Source organism: Bufo gargarizans, chromosome 1 (assembly GCF_014858855.1).
Source record: "Bufo gargarizans isolate SCDJY-AF-19 chromosome 1, ASM1485885v1, whole genome shotgun sequence".
NCBI classification, from domain to species: Eukaryota; Metazoa; Chordata; class Amphibia; order Anura; family Bufonidae; genus Bufo; species Bufo gargarizans.
Genome location: NC_058080.1, coordinates 368,902,992 through 368,918,378, shown reverse-complemented (window position 1 = coordinate 368,918,378; position 15,387 = coordinate 368,902,992). Strand labels below are relative to the sequence as shown.

Here is a 15,387-nt window from a genome sequence, read left to right as displayed (position 1 = left end):
CAGCCATACTTGGTTTCCCAGAGCTTAGAGATGACGTATCTCTAGGTGTACATGTATATACAATGACGTAGTGATTGCACACCAACAGCTCTGAAGAGCAGCTCATGGGCGACAGCCAAACACCTGTCCTAAACATATGGCTGCCAGGAGGCGGGGCGGGCCAGGCCCGTAGGATGACAGCGTCCACTCATGCCCCACTCAATATGGCGCTCTTCACCCGTCCTCTAGTCAGCTTGCGTCACGGGTTTTATCCAAACAGCGCGTACGTTCTAGCAAAAGGACTCGCGCGACAGCCAATCGGAATGCTCGCTGAAAAGGCAGCAACCTGCTATTGGCTGTTCAGTGACCGAAGGGTGGAGTTAAGGACCGAGGCCGGAAGCGGGTAATGGGGGCTAGAATGTAGCGGAGGGAGCCTCCGTTTCCATGGTAGTGTGGCCCGGTGAGCTGTGAGGGCCTGGTACCGGAGTCATTCCCGTTGTCGGGATGACGGGCCTGAGCTCACCATGACTGGAGAAAAGAAAAAGAAGAAGAGGCTGAATCGCAGCATACTGCTGGCTAAGAAAATTGTTATCAAAGATGGAGGGACGGTGAGTGGTGACAGCTCTCACATATGTCACCTGTAAGGCAGGTAATGAGCAGCAACTGGTGACTGTGATGTCATAGCCAAACTTGTGACGTCATCATTTACCGCTCTTATTGCAATGCTTCTCCCACATGGATAACTTTTATAGCGAGGACTGGCTTGTGCCCTGCATTGCCAGCGCCAGCTGTTACCCAGAAATGTAGAAATGGCATTTTAAGTACTAGGTGACAGTTTGCTGCCACTTTTTGGTTTTGGAGTAGATGCCCTCTGGCGCTGTTCATAGTCTCCGGTGCCCGCTATCCTGCACCTTTCAGCATACTGGACACCAGTCTCCATAAACCGCAGACTCTCCGTCTTCATTATTGTTTGCCATGCGCCGGGGGCACTAGTGCAGTCACCCCCCAGCCTGGTGGCATGTATTAATGCTATGCACTTCTGGGTACATGGCTTTGTGTGGTTCATTGGTGTGCTCAGCTTCCCAGATTGGGTAAGGACAGCTCCCAATAACACAGTCCCCAAACTTGAACACCATGGTTGCTTCCGCTGTAAAATATTAGTTTTTTACGCAGTTTTGCCAGGATTGCAAAAAACCGCATTGCACCACGACGTGTAAACCCAGGCAAAGGGTATGTGCCTGCAGGAGAGGCGTGCACTGCAGTCAGTATGTGCTTTCAGATGTAAAATCCTCGCTGTATTACAGCACCTTCATAATGGATGAGATTTCAACAGATCTCATACATGTGCTCCGCCATGCAGGCCTGTCTGGCGCGCGTGCCGTCACCTTGCAGGCCTGTCTGGCGCGCGTGCCGTCACCTTGCAGGCCTGTCTGGCGCGCGTGCCGTCACCTTGCAGGCCTGTCTGGCGCGCGTGCCGTCACCTTGCAGGCCTGTCTGGCGCGCGTGCCGTCACCTTGCAGGCCTGTCTGGCGCGCGTGCCGTCACCTTGCAGGCCTGTCTGGCGCGCGTGCCGTCACCTTGCAGGCCTGTCTGGCGCGCGTGCCGTCACCTTGCAGGCCTGTCTGGCGCGCGTGCCGTCACCTTGCAGGCCTGTCTGGCGCGCGTGCCGTCACCTTGCAGGCCTGTCTGGCGCGCGTGCCGTCACCTTGCAGGCCTGTCTGGCGCGCGTGCCGTCACCTTGCAGGCCTGTCTGGCGCGCGTGCCGTCACCTTGCAGGCCTGTCTGGCGCGCGTGCCGTCACCTTGCAGGCCTGTCTGGCGCGCGTGCCGTCACCTTGCAGGCCTGTCTGGCGCGCGTGCCGTCACCTTGCAGGCCTGTCTGGCGCGCGTGCCGTCACCTTGCAGGCCTGTCTGGCGCGCGTGCCGTCACCTTTTGCAATGAGGCTCTACATAGATATAGGTCCTACCCATGGGATCGGCTCCTATCCAGCATTTATGGCACACCCTGTGGGTGTCTGAATATTGAGGAATTGATTGAGGACAATATACTGTATGAATGTGCTGCACAGGTTTTATCCTTTCCCGTTACCTCTTTGTAGCCAAATTCTTTGGAGTGTCCTAGTTTGCTTTGGTGCATGGAAACCGGTCCAGTGGGTATGACAGGGCATAAAATGGTATGGTACACGAGGGAATCATGAGGTGTCTGTCAGGGAGGGGTGTATGGATTTAGTGGAAATCTGGGCTGTCTGACAAACAGCCAATATGAGAGCTCCATGCAGAGCAAATATTAACTCAGAAGCAGGTTATGGTGCATGCCCTCCACCCCTGCCTGCGCCTGGCATTGCCATCTTTGTGTCTGCAGCTCCATAACTGTAGACCATGTCTCTAGTGCTAGAAAAATCTTCCCAGCCACAGAATATCAATATAGCCACATTGATTGGCACTTAAAGAGGACCTGTCCCCTCCCCTGACATATCTGGTTTAATAGCTTCATGCATTTCCTATGTAATTACAATTCTGGAACATCTATTCTTGTCTGTATGTTGTGCCATTCCTTTATTATTTCTTCTAGTAGTTATATATGGATTGCTAGCAGTTTGCAGTAAGGGTACAGAGGGGTGTTACCAGTTGGGGGGTGTACCTGCACAGTCTGGCACCAGCAGCACTGATTGGACAGAGTCGGACACACCTGCTACTGGTAACACCCAGCAGTATCTTTACTGCAGACTGCTGGCAATTTATTGGTAAACTTTTAGCAGGAATAATACAGGAATTTTACAGCACAGAGCCATAAGAATAGAGGCTCCAGAATTATTACATGGTGAACGCAAGTAGAAACTAAAACAGACATGTCAGGAGCGGTGACAGCTCCTCTTAAACATTTGCGGTGCCCAAGTCTAGATCTCCAATGTTGTTTAATCTTGCAGCTGTAATTGTGCAGTGACCCGGGAGTTCACTGCTAAAGGGTTACTGCTATAATGCACTATGGTTCACTGCTAAAGGGTTAATGTACACTGTAATATGTATATGCGCTTCCATTAATAACAGTGGCTAATGTGACTTTAGTCACTCTGCATTATAGGCTGTTTATGGGTATGAAGTAGTTAACTGGCAAGTAAGTCAAGGGATAGGATTTGTATGCAGTTGGAGGACTACTACCATTTACAACCCCCACCCATACCCAGCCTTTAGGAAAAGCCTACCTTGATTTATACTGGGCCAACCATTATCCACTCAAAGAGGTATATTTTGCTTTAACCATGCTGGCCTGGTCATTTGTCGTCATGTCCGACCCAGGCCCCAGTTCTCCTGCATTGCACACCGCTGCTCATCCGAAACATACAGGAGACGTCAACATCCACGGTATTCTCCGAGGAGAAGATTTGCACCTCTCCTGTCAATGCAGGCCCGGCTTGGGGGGAGTGCTGGAGCAGGGGACTACAACTACCATCATTGCCACAGCCATCACTCCCATCCTATCTACCCTGGACTGGTGCACTGCATTTGTATTAGGTATGGATCTATATAGAAGCCTATCTAGAGTTCATTGCAGCCAGTAGATTGATACCGCAGGGCTCATGCACACAGCTCTACTATGGATCCATGCTTTCATGTGTGGTATGGGCGCAATACGACGGCATACTAGGTGCATATGGAACTGCCATTTTGTCTCTCTTACCATACTGACTGATACCTCCTCCTCACTGCTGCTCCACTGCTTGGAATAGCTGCCAATTAGAGCACAGCTTTCATTTGTTAAACTGCTGTGGAGAGTGAAAGCTGTTCTGTAATTGGTTGCTAAGGCAAGTTCTTCTAGGCACTTTGTATGAATGAACATAGAGATGGATACTGAATATTTATGAATTACTTTACAATTTTGTCCATGTTAAATATCAATAATTTCCCCACATGTCTTAGGCTACTTTCACATTAGCGTTTTTTGCGGATCCGTCATGGATCTGAAAAAACGCATAATACAACCACATGCATCCGTCATGAACGGATCCGGTTGTATTATGTCTTCTATAGCCATGAACACCATAAACGCCACTGAAAGTCATAGGGGGACGCACGACATCGTGGACAGAAAAACGCTGCTTGCAGCATTATTCTGTCCGCGATGGGAGCGCAACCAAACGGAACGGAATGCATTTTTGTGCACTCCATTTCGTTCAGTTTTGTCCCCATTGACAATGAATGGGGACACAACTGAATCATTTTCTCCCGCTCTTGAGATCCTATGACGGAACTCAATAGCAGAATTGAAAACGCTAATGTGAAAGTAGGCTTTTAGGGCAGGCATGTCCAAACTGCGGCCCTCCAGCTGTTGCAAAACTACAACTCCCAGCATGCCTGGATAGCTTACAGCTATTAGGGCATGCTGGGAGTTGTAGTTTTGCAACAGCTGGTGGGCCGCATTTTGGACATGCCTGCTTTTAGGGACAACATGGAATATTTTCCCAAAGTATCAAATATCTTCTCCCTTTTATCCCATTTTTAGTCTCTTCTTACAATATGTGGAAGCCATTGATTTTCTGTGGTAAGCTGCCTCTACCTGTGTGGCTTGTAGCAGACCGGTTATGAGTAGTGTTGAGGGAACTTGTGTTTCCAAGTTCGGCGTACAAGGTTCAGGTTATCTAAGAACTCCGTTATGGATTCCGCCACCACAAGTTCGCTCTACGCTAGTTACGAGCAGTGGTAGAGACTGAGGTACATGAAGATCGTGTGTGGAGCACTGGAGCAAGTATTGACGGAATGGTTTGTCTCTTTAACAGCGACAAGGCGTTGGAGAGCCTAGTGTTTACCATGCAGTGGTGGTTATATTTTTGGAGTTCTTCGCCTGGGGATTGCTGACAACGCCCATGTTAACGGTAACTATGATGACACTGACTGATAGTATTCCACTGATTTCACGGCATACTGAAGATAGATGTTCTCTCGACAGGTTCTGCACCAGACGTTCCCTCAGCACACCTTCTTAATGAATGGCCTAATCCATGGAGTGAAGGTGAGAAGCTAATTCCTACTCATTGGGGCAGTTTTTACTAATGAAAGTGCCCCACATTTACAAAAAGGCTTCAGACTGGCCCAGATTTACTGATTCTGTCTATAAAAGTGGCGCAAATCAAACTAAGCCGACCAATAGTTTGGTAAAGGGTCCCTGCATCAGATTTATCATCCAACCTGAGCCCCTGTGATAAATCTGGTGCAGGTGTAGATAACCTGTCTTAAAGGGGTTCTGCAGTTTGTTTAAACCAATGATCTATCCTCTGGAAAGATCATCAGCATCTGACCGGTGAACAGAGCTTAGCCGCACCCAGGCCATTGATACTAGTCGTGACGTCACTGGGCCAGCGGTAAACAGTGAGAAGGCCGCGGCACTCCTGGAGCGCCGCTGCCTTCTCAAACAGCTGATCAGCGGGAGTCCCGGGTGTCGGACCCCCGCCGGTCAGATGCTTATGATCTATCCAGAGGATAGATCATCAGTTTAAACAAACTGCAGAACCCCTTTAAGCTCACACCATCTTTACTATTAGCAAATCAGGGCTTGTGTCTTGCTCGGCTACTGGACACCAATATATGGTGTAAGGTTAGACTAGACAGACTACCGATGTGCTAAATGTATCATCCAGCCCGAGCCACTGTGATAAATATGGCACATCTTTAGACTGTGTAGTCTAAGGGGCACATTCAGTAAGACTGGTGTTCTAGAAACCAGTCTTAATAAAGCCCAATTGCTGGTGGAGGATCCGCTGAAGTTACATTTAGACCATTTTCTACGCCTGTTTCAGGAGTAGAAAATGGTGAATGAGACGGGCTGGCCCTTCCACACCCACAATTTTAGAACTGGCGTGAGCAGGGCGAAGTCGCAGATAGTGGCATATTTCAGCATAGTAAATGACCCCCTAAGTGCAGTACACACTGTCTAAATCTTAGACAGTATAACGCTAAGTGCATATATGCACCTATATTCCAGGATAGGAATAGAATCTGCAGCGGAGATACCTGCCTGAGATTCGTGAACAATGCAGTTGGAAAGTCTTTAGACCCTTTAGGGGTCCTTTATATCCTCTAAGTTCTTCCTCATTATTCTGCACTCAATACCCCATAATGACAAAGGGAAAACAGAAATCTTACTAATTTATTGAAAAGGAGAAAATAAAATCTTGCATTGACTTAAGTATTCAGACCCTGTACTCAGTTGAAGCACCTTTGTCGACTATTACAGCATCCAGTCCTCTTGGATATAATGCCACAAGATTTGCACACCTGGATTTGGGGATGTTCTGGAATTCTTCTCTGAAGATCTTCTCAAGCTCTGTCAGGTTGGATAGGGACTGTCAGTGTACAGCCATTTTCAGGTCTCTTCAGAGATGTTTGAATAGGTTGAAGTGAGGGCTCTGGCTGGGCGACTCAAGGAAATTCACAGAGTTGTCCCTAAGCCACTCCTGTGTTGTCTTGGCTGTGTGCTTACAGTTATTGTCTTGTTGAAAGGTGAACTTTCTCGTACATTCCATTGGGGGACACAGACCATGGGTATAGCTTAGAGGTATTACTAGGAGGGACACTATGCAAAAACGAAGCTCCTCCTCCTCGGGCTATACCCCCAGACACCTCCAGGAGGACTTCAGTCTTTGCTTAGTGTCTGTCCAAGGAGGTGACGCTTATTCTTCTCCTGTTTGTTATTTTTTTCTGTTTTCAGATGGGGACGCAGGTCAGCATTGCGCTTTCCTGGCCCCCGTGGAGTGTCTGCCACCGTCTTTCGACGTGTCCTGGCTACCTCCCATCCCCCCACAGAAGAAAAGTGGATCCAGGCTCAACATGTCAGCTCTGGCATCCCACCAGCTGCTGGGACGCCTGCTGCCTACCCTCCTCCAGAGCACTGTTCTCCTGGATTGGAGTCAGAAGTCTGAAGAGGCGCATCCCTGCTGGTCTGGACATCGAGGGAGCATGCTGAGCAGATAAGTATTGCCTAGTCCCTCCCCCTCCCTCTGTGTCTGTTTGTCTGTGGCTACCTGGGTGAGCTTGAAGAAGGATCCTGATGGGGGCACTTTCTTCATTTTGGCACTGGAGTACTGGCATCTCTTCCCCCTTAAACTGTGGGCTTCAGCGCTTCTCTCGTCGGGCCTTGGCTGCTGCGCTCTCTCAGCGCCCGCCGGCAGGCCGCTCCTCCATGGCCTCGTTAACCCCTGCTGCACCACGTGAGGGGAGTCGGGGTGTTTGTTTAAATCGCGCGCGCGCTTATTTTCGCGCATATTCTTATTTTCGCGCATATTTTCACGTTCGGGGGGGCGGAGCCTCGGCATGCCGCTCTGACTCTCCTTACACTGACGGCCGTGCAGCTCCTCATCTCTCTACACCGGAGACTTCTGCTAGCGTTGCCTGGGTGGTAGGAGAACAGCTTGCTCTGCTCCTGATCTTTGCAGCAACTGGTAGGAGATCTTTTACTGTGGGGTTCCATCATGCCAAAGCCTGGGGCACTTAAATCTGCCAAGGCCTCCTCTCAGGCTCTTTTGGGGTCATGCAAGGTGTGCCTTCTGCCTTTTTCTGCCTCTGGCACCTGTGACTCGTGCCCTGCTCCTGGACAGGATCAGCCTCCTTCTCTTGCTCAGCCCAGTCCTCCCTCTGCCCCTGCGGAACCGGCGGTACCCGCCTGGGCTTCCGCCATGTCTAGTGCGGCAGCGGATCTGGCCCTAGTTGCCAAGGCAGCCATGTCCTTCATGGAGCGTATGGCAGCTACTACTCCAGTGGCGTCCACCGCTCCATCTCCTCTGTGATTCTCACAGGGGGCGTCTGACGTCTAAGAGGCAGCGTGAGCGGCAGCATTCCTCATCGGATGACTCCGCTTCTCCCCCACGCCTTGAGGCATGCCCGGTTGACTCTCCCTCTCGTGGGGAGCGCAAATCCGAAGGGGAATTGTCCGGATCGGACGAGGCCACGGAGCGGGAACCCCTGCCTAAGCTTTCCACCATGGTATCCGAATTGGTGGAGGCTGTCCGTGACACTTTTAATATCCACGGAGATTCCACTCCCTCCACTAGTCGGGAGTTCTCCCTCTTTCCGCCCAAAAGGCCCGAATCCGCGGTGTTCCCCGTTCATGAGGAATTCACAGCGGTCATATGAAAGGCTTGGGACCGACCCAATCAGAAATTTTCGGCCACCAAGCGCATTTACCCTTTCCCCTCTGACTCGGTGGAAAAGTGAACTTCTTCCCCTAAGGTAGATCCTCCGGTGGCCAGGTTGGCCAAGAACACGGCCCTTCCTGTCCTAGACGGTTCCTCCCTGCAGGATGCGGTGGACAGACACCTGGATTCACTTTCCAAGTCCATCTTCTCTCTGGCGGGCGCTTCCCTGCGACCGGCTTTTGCGTCGGCTTGGGTTGCCTGAGCCCTTACGGCGGGGTTGCGGCGCCACCACCAGGATCTGATGGAACAGGGAGCCCCTGCAGACACTTTGGAATTTATTCTCCAAATGTCTCAGGCTTCTAAATATCTCTGTGAGGCTTCAATGGATATCGGTTCCCTATTTGCCCGTATTTCGGCCCTCTCGGTCATTCAGCGTAGAGAGGTTTGGTTGAAGGTGTGGGATTCCCTCGCTAACCTTCCCTTTGAAGGATCTAGACTCTTTGGAGCCCAGTTGGACGAATTCTTTTCTGCCGCAACGGGGGGCAAGAGTACTCATCTGCCTCAACCCAGATCCAAACGGCCCTTTCGATCTCGGGCTTCAGGGTTCCGGGGCCAGTCCTTTCGTCTCTTCTCCACGGCCAGGACGTCTTCGTCCTCGTCGGCTGGGGGATCCCAGGAATCCCGCAAGAAGCCTTTCTTCAAACACCAGCCCTCGGGCGACCACGGGCACAGTCAACCCGTCCCCCTGCTCCCAAGCAGCCCTCCGCATGAAGGGGTGCCCCCACCTCTCGTGGTGGGGGGCCGTTTGCTCTCCTTTCAGCAGGTCTGGAGGGCTCACGTTCAGGACGCCTGGGCTCTGGAGATTGTGAGGTCCGGTTACAAATTGGAGTTCGCGTCCAGCCCGCCGGAACGCTTTTTCCCGTCTCGCCTTCCGGGGGATCCAGCCAGGGCCTCGGACCTCCTTTTGGCGGTCTCCTCTTTTCTGGACCGGGGTGTCATTTTTCCCGTTCCCCCGGAGGAACAGGGAACAAGTTTTTACTCAAACCTGTTCGTCGTTCCGAAGAAGGAGGGGTCGGTGCGCCCGATACTGGATCTGAAGCTTCTGAACAAGTTTCTAAGGGTGCGGAAGTTTTGCATGGAGTCCCTTCGGTCCGTTATTGCTTCTCTGCTTCCGGGGGAATTTCTCGCGTCTGTGGACATTCAAGACGCCTACTTGCACGTCCCGATTGCGAAGTCTCACCATCGCTTTCTGCGTTTTGCCATCTGGGGTCGTCATTACCAGTTTGTCGCCCTGCCTTTTGGGTTGGCGACCGCCCCTCGCGTTTTCACCAAGGTTTTGGCGCCTCTCATGGCGCTTCTTCGCACCAGGGCCATCTCGTTGTTGCCCTACCTGGACGACATCTTGATAAAAGCCCTGTCTCTTCCACAGGCCGAGGACAGCGTCCGAATTACCGTTCAATCTCTAGAACGGTTCGGGTGGCTGATCAATCTACCAAAATCCTCTCTGCACCCTTCCCAGAGACTCTCCTTCCTGGGGATGATTTTGGACACCTCGCGTTCTCGGGTGTTTCTTCCGGATTCCAAGTACTCTCAGATTCGGAGGGCGGTGTCGCTCCTTCTACAAGCTCCTCGTCCCACCATTCGGGAGTGCATGCGGGTTCTGGGCCTTATGGTCGCCTTCTTCGAGGCGATTCCGTATGCCCAGTTCCACACTCGACCGTTACAACAGTGGATTCTTGCCCTATGGGACAAGACCTCTCGGGGTCTGGACGCTCCCGTCCAGCCTGTCCCGGCACGTTCAGTTGTCTCTCCCCTGGTGGCAGGCCTGCCCGAATCTCTCATCAGGGAGGTCCTTCCTTCCGTTCTCCTGGACGATAGTCACCACCGATGCCAGCCTCATCGGTTGGGGAGGCGTTCTCCGGAACCTCACAGTTCAGGGGATCTGGTCGACGGAGGAATCCCGTCTTCCGATAAACGTTTTGGAACTAAGGGCGATCTTCAACTCCCTCTCCCACTGGACTTCCCTCCTTGCGGCTCGGCCGGTGCGTGTTCAGTCGGACAATGCCACGGCTGTGGCCTACGTCAATCATCAGGGCGGAACGCGCAGTCGGGCAGTGATGCAGGAGGTGGCGAGGATCCTCCTATGGGCGGAGTCTCATGTTCCAGTGTTGTCGGCGGTGTACATTCCGGGCGTCGACAACTGGACGGCGGATTTTCTGAGCCGCACCAAGGTGGAACCGGGAGAGTGGTCCCTACATCCGGAGGTGTTCGAGGACATCTGCCGCCGATGGGGCCGTCCGGACGTGGATTTAATGGCGTCCCGGCTAAACAACAAGGTGCCGGTGTTCCTGGCCCGCGCTCGGGACCCAAGGGCGTGCGGAGTGGACGCGCTGGTGTCTCCTTGGCAGCGATTCGACCTCCGCTATGTCTTCCCTCCACTTCCTCTGTTGCCGAAGGTGCTGCGCAAGATCGAGGCGGAGGGGATACCGACCATTCTTATCGCTCCGGATTGGCCTCGCCGCGCCTGGTTCTCCAACGTCGTCCGAATGTTAGCGGACGTTCCGTGGCCTCTTCCCGACAGAGAGGATCTTCTATCTCAGGGACCGCTCTTCCACCAGAATTCACGTCAGTTGCGTTTAACGGCGTGGCTATTGAGACCTACATCCTGAGGAAGAGAGGCTTCTCTGATGCAGTGGTGAGAACCATGATCACAGCTCGAAAGCCGGCTTCTTCGCGGATCTATTATCGCACCTGGAGGGCCTATCTAACCTTTTGTGAGAAGTCGGGTTTTCCGCCGCTTCGTTTCTCTGTTCCGGTGGTGCTGGCCTTTCTACAGTCCGGCGTTGAGGTGGGGCTGTCGCTCAGTTCTTTGAAGGGTCAGGTTTCGGCCTTGGCGGTCTTTTTTCAATGGTCTATTGCCTTTTTGGGGCCTGTGAGAACCTTCCTGCAGGGGGTGGCGCATTCGGTTCCTCCGTATGTTCCTCCCTTACCCCCCTGGGATCTTAACCTGGTCCTGCACGCCCTTCAGGAGGCGCCTTTTGAGCCTCTGAGGGAGGTCTCCCTAGTCTTCCTCACCTGGAAGGTGGTTTTTCTGGTGGCCATTACCTCCATCAGGAGGGTTTCGGAGCTGGCCGCGCTTTCCTGTCAGGAGCCTTTTCTAGTCTTCCACCAGGATAAGGTGGTGCTACGGCCGGTTCCTTCTTTTTTGCCCAAGGTGGTTTCCCCGTTCCACCTTAACGAGGATCTTGTCCTGCCCTCTTTTTGTCCTTCTCCGGCGAACCCCAAGGAACGTGCTCTCCACTCCCTGGACGTCGTCAGGGCCCTGAAAGTGTATCTGGGGGCCACCGCCTCCTTTCGTCGTTCGGACTCCCTCTTTGTGGTTCCCGAGGGGTCTCGTAAGGGTCTGGCGGCTTCCAAGGTTACTGTGGCGCGGTGGATCCGTTCCGCTATTGCTGCGGCCTATCGCGCTCGTGGTCAGGTTCCCCCGTCGCGGATTACCGCTCACTCCACAAGGGCAGTGGGAGCTTCCTGGGCCAGACGCAATCGCGCCTCCGCCTCCCAGTTGTGTAAGGCTGCCACTTGGTCGTCCTTGCATACGTTCACAAAGTTTTATCAGTTGCACTCGCTGGCCTCGGCTGATGCTGTCCTCGGGCGCAGGGTATTGCAGGCCGTGGTGCCCGTTTAACGGTTGGACGTTTTTTTCTCCTGGCGGTGTTGGTTTTTCCCACCCCATGGACTGCTTTTGGACGTCCCATGGTCTGTGTCCCCCAATGGAATGTACGAGAAAAGGAGATTTTTGTGAAACTCACCTGTAAAATCTTTTTCTCGTCTTTTCCATTGGGGGACACAGCTCCCGCCCACTTTTTTTGTTTAGTTGGTGTGATGGTTTCCATTGTGGTTTTTTTAGTTCTCCTTCTCCTACTGCTTTTGCAACGACTGAAGTCCTCCTGGAGGTGTCTGGGGGTATAGCCCGAGGAGGAGGAGCTTCGTTTTTGTATAGTGTCCCTCCTAGTAATACCTCTAAGCTATACCCATGGTCTGTGTCCCCCAATGGAAAAGACGAGAAAAAGATTTTACAGGTGAGTTTCACAAAAATCTTCTTTTTGGCCCAGTCTGAGGTCCAGAGCACTCTGCGTCAGCTTTTCATTAATAATATCTCTACTTTGCTCCATTCAGTTTTCCCTCAACCCTGACCAGTCTCCCTGTCCCAGTCGCTGAAAGATACCACCACAGCATGATGCTGCCATCACCATTCTTCACAGTAGGAATGGTATTGGGTAGGTGATGAGCAGTGCCTGGTTCAGAGATGATTTTTTAGAATTGAGGCCAGAAAGTTAAATCTTGATTTCATCATACCAGAGAATCTTGTTTTTCACAGTCTGAGGGAAGGCGTCTTTCTGGTCACTGTGTCATAAAGCCCAGCTTGGTAGAGTGCTGCCATGATGGTTGACCTTCTGGAAGTTTCTCCCATCTGCATACAGGATCTTTGTAGCTCAGCTAGAGTGACCTTTGGGTTCTTAGTAGGGATCGACCGATTATCGGATTTACCGATATTCAGGATTTTGAACGCTATCGGTATCGGCATTTATTTTGCCGATATTCCGATAGCGTATGGGGAACACAGATCGCGCTGCTGACAGCGCTCTCCGTGTTCCCTCAGCAGCAGCACAGGGGAGAAGGAAGCAGTGTCTCCCTCCCCCTGTGCTGCTGCTGCCGCTCCAGCCAATGGGAGGACAGGGGACAAGAGGAGGGGAGGAGCTATGGCCACTGCTACACCAATGAAGCTTAATCTCTCATTAATTCATATACAGGAGGCGGGAGCTGCAGGATCACATAGCCGGCTCCCGGCCTCTATGAGCTGTAGCTGCGATCTGCGGTAGTTAACTCCTCAGGTGCCGCGGATCGCAGCTACAGCTCATAGAGGTCGGGAGCCGGCTATGCGATCCTTCAGCCAGCTCCCGCCTCCTGTATATGAATAAATTAGAGATTAAGCTTCATTGGTGGCGCAGTGCGCCCCCCCCCCCCCCAAGCCCCCTAGTATTAAGCATTGGTGGCGTAGTGCGCCGCCCCCAAGCCCCCCAGTATTAAGGTGGCGCAGTGCGCCCCCCCCTCCCCCCAGTATTAACCAGTGGTGGCGAATAGGGCCCCCCCCACCCCAGTCGCAGTGCGCCCCCCCTTCTGCTCCTCCGATCTGAGCCCCAGCAGTATAATGCTGGGGCTCCGATCGGTTACCATGGCAGCCAGGACGCTATTGAAGCCCTGGCTGCCATGATAAGCTCCATGCTGCTGTGCAGCAGCAGGGACAGTGTGAGCTTCTATTCACCCTGATAGATCTCTATCTATCAGGGTGAATAGGACAAGGGTTCTAGTCCCTAAGGGGGCTAAAAGTTAGTTAAAAAAAAAAAGTTACAAAAATAAAAACACCAAAATATTAAATATAAATGAAAAAGAAAGATTTACAAAAAAAAAAAAAATAGACATTAACAATAAACATTAATTTTCAGCAGATTTGTGGGAATTTTTATTTTTTTTTCAAAAATGAAAATTCCCAGAATATCGGTATAAATTATCGGCTATCGGCCTGAAAGTTCACAAATTATCGGTATCGGCCCGAAAAAATCAATATCGGTCGATCCCTAGTTCTTAGTCACCTTTCTTACTAACAGAAAGTGCGGGAACCGCGCTCTACCAAACAGTTAATGTCAGTTCTTGAACCTTGCAACCACAGAAGACCGAACGTCCACTCCAGCTCGCAGAGGCGTTATTCCCAGAGAAATAATGTTCATACGAACAGATGTATAAACCGCCTCCTACTGGTCCACAGGTCTTATAAAGGTTCACCAACCATGGAATCCAAAGCACCGGACACGAATACCTTCAAGAAGGAATAGAACAGATGGTACAATACCCTCGGGATCTTTAAAGGTAAGAGGTTTATTGTACTTACAATTATTATATGACAAACTTGCACATAGAAATGCCCGACCCGGGTTTCGCTATTCGCTTCTTCAGGGGCTGCGATGCACTCACCGCTGCAAACACGAGTAAAATGTCTTCTACCCCCAGTTCCGGGGTAGAAGACATTTTACTCGTGTTTGCAGCGGTGAGTGCATCGCAGCCCCTGAAGAAGCGAATAGCGAAACCCGGGTCGGGCATTTCTATGTGCAAGTTTGTCATATAATAATTGTAAGTACAATAAACCTCTTACCTTTAAAGATCCCGAGGGTATTGTACCATCTGTTCTATTCCTTCTTGAAGGTATTCGTGTCCGGTGCTTTGGATTCCATGGTTGGTGAACCTTTATAAGACCTGTGGACCAGTAGGAGGCGGTTTATACATCTGTTCGTATGAACATTATTTCTCTGGGAATAACGCCTCTGCGAGCTGGAGTGGACGTTCGGTCTTCTGTGGTTGCAAGGTTCAAGAACTGACATTAACTGTTTGGTAGAGCGCGGTTCCCGCACTTTCTGTTTGTAAACTCGCTTAGGAGATCGAACCTACTCCCTTAAGGGGACCGCTGCTGAGGTCCATTAACTTCACACCAGATAATATTATATACCTTTCTTACTAAGGCCCTTCTCCCCTGATTACTTATTAGTTTTTTTGTTCGGCCAGCCTTAGGAAGAGCCCTGGTTCTAAATGTCTTCCGCTTAAACAGCATCTCTCAACATGATCAACCCTATTAAACCAGTCATTGCCTGGTAGGGGTTGATCATGCTTACCAAAGTGATACCTTAGTTATGTTTGTAGCTTGCAGAGTGCCTGAGATATCACCTGTTCCTGAGATATTTTTTATTATTTTGCAAATTAGCTGGTTACTGGTATAACATCTCTAGCAATGCCTCATTTGTCTTACAGGGACTTCTTTCCTTCTTGAGTGCCCCCCTGATTGGAGCATTGTCTGATGTTTGGGGCAGAAAGTCTTTCCTTCTACTCACTGTTTTCTTCACATGTGCCCCTATACCTTTGCTGAAGATAAGTCCATGGTATGTACATTAATGCTAAATACACCATATATTTTTTTTAAATCAGGATAATTTTTTTTATTGAATATTGTAAATCGATAAAACATATAAACATAAAGGCACGGAAAAACCCTCCCAACACCCACCCTCCCGGAGAGTCCTCTGAATGATAGAGCTGGGTACATAAACCCCTTACCCTATAAAAATGGTATTCACATAAAGATACAATATTTCACATCAGAATATAGCAAAATAAGCATATAAATTACTTTCATAACATAATGATATCGCTGATATATCCAAGCACTGATGTGCCAT

The 15,387-nt window shown here is 51.0% G+C and overlaps 1 protein-coding gene across 2 annotated transcripts in view; it reads left to right on the top strand.

Moving 5' to 3' along the window:
* Positions 1–373: 373 nt before the first annotated feature.
* The window catches only part of LOC122920320 (hippocampus abundant transcript 1 protein-like), a 43,788-nt gene continuing 28,774 nt past the window's right edge, over positions 374–15,387 (top strand). Inside the window, exons 1-4 of one of the 2 annotated variants that reach the window (XM_044269740.1) lie at positions 374–587; positions 4,754–4,849; positions 4,924–4,986; positions 14,963–15,090. In XM_044269740.1, the coding sequence (XP_044125675.1) occupies positions 504–587; positions 4,754–4,849; positions 4,924–4,986; positions 14,963–15,090 (371 nt within the window). In that variant the 5' untranslated portion in view covers positions 374–503. Of the gene's footprint in view, positions 629–4,753; positions 4,850–4,923; positions 4,987–14,962; positions 15,091–15,387 lie in introns of both variants that reach the window. The other variant, XM_044269748.1, reaches the window with a different exon arrangement.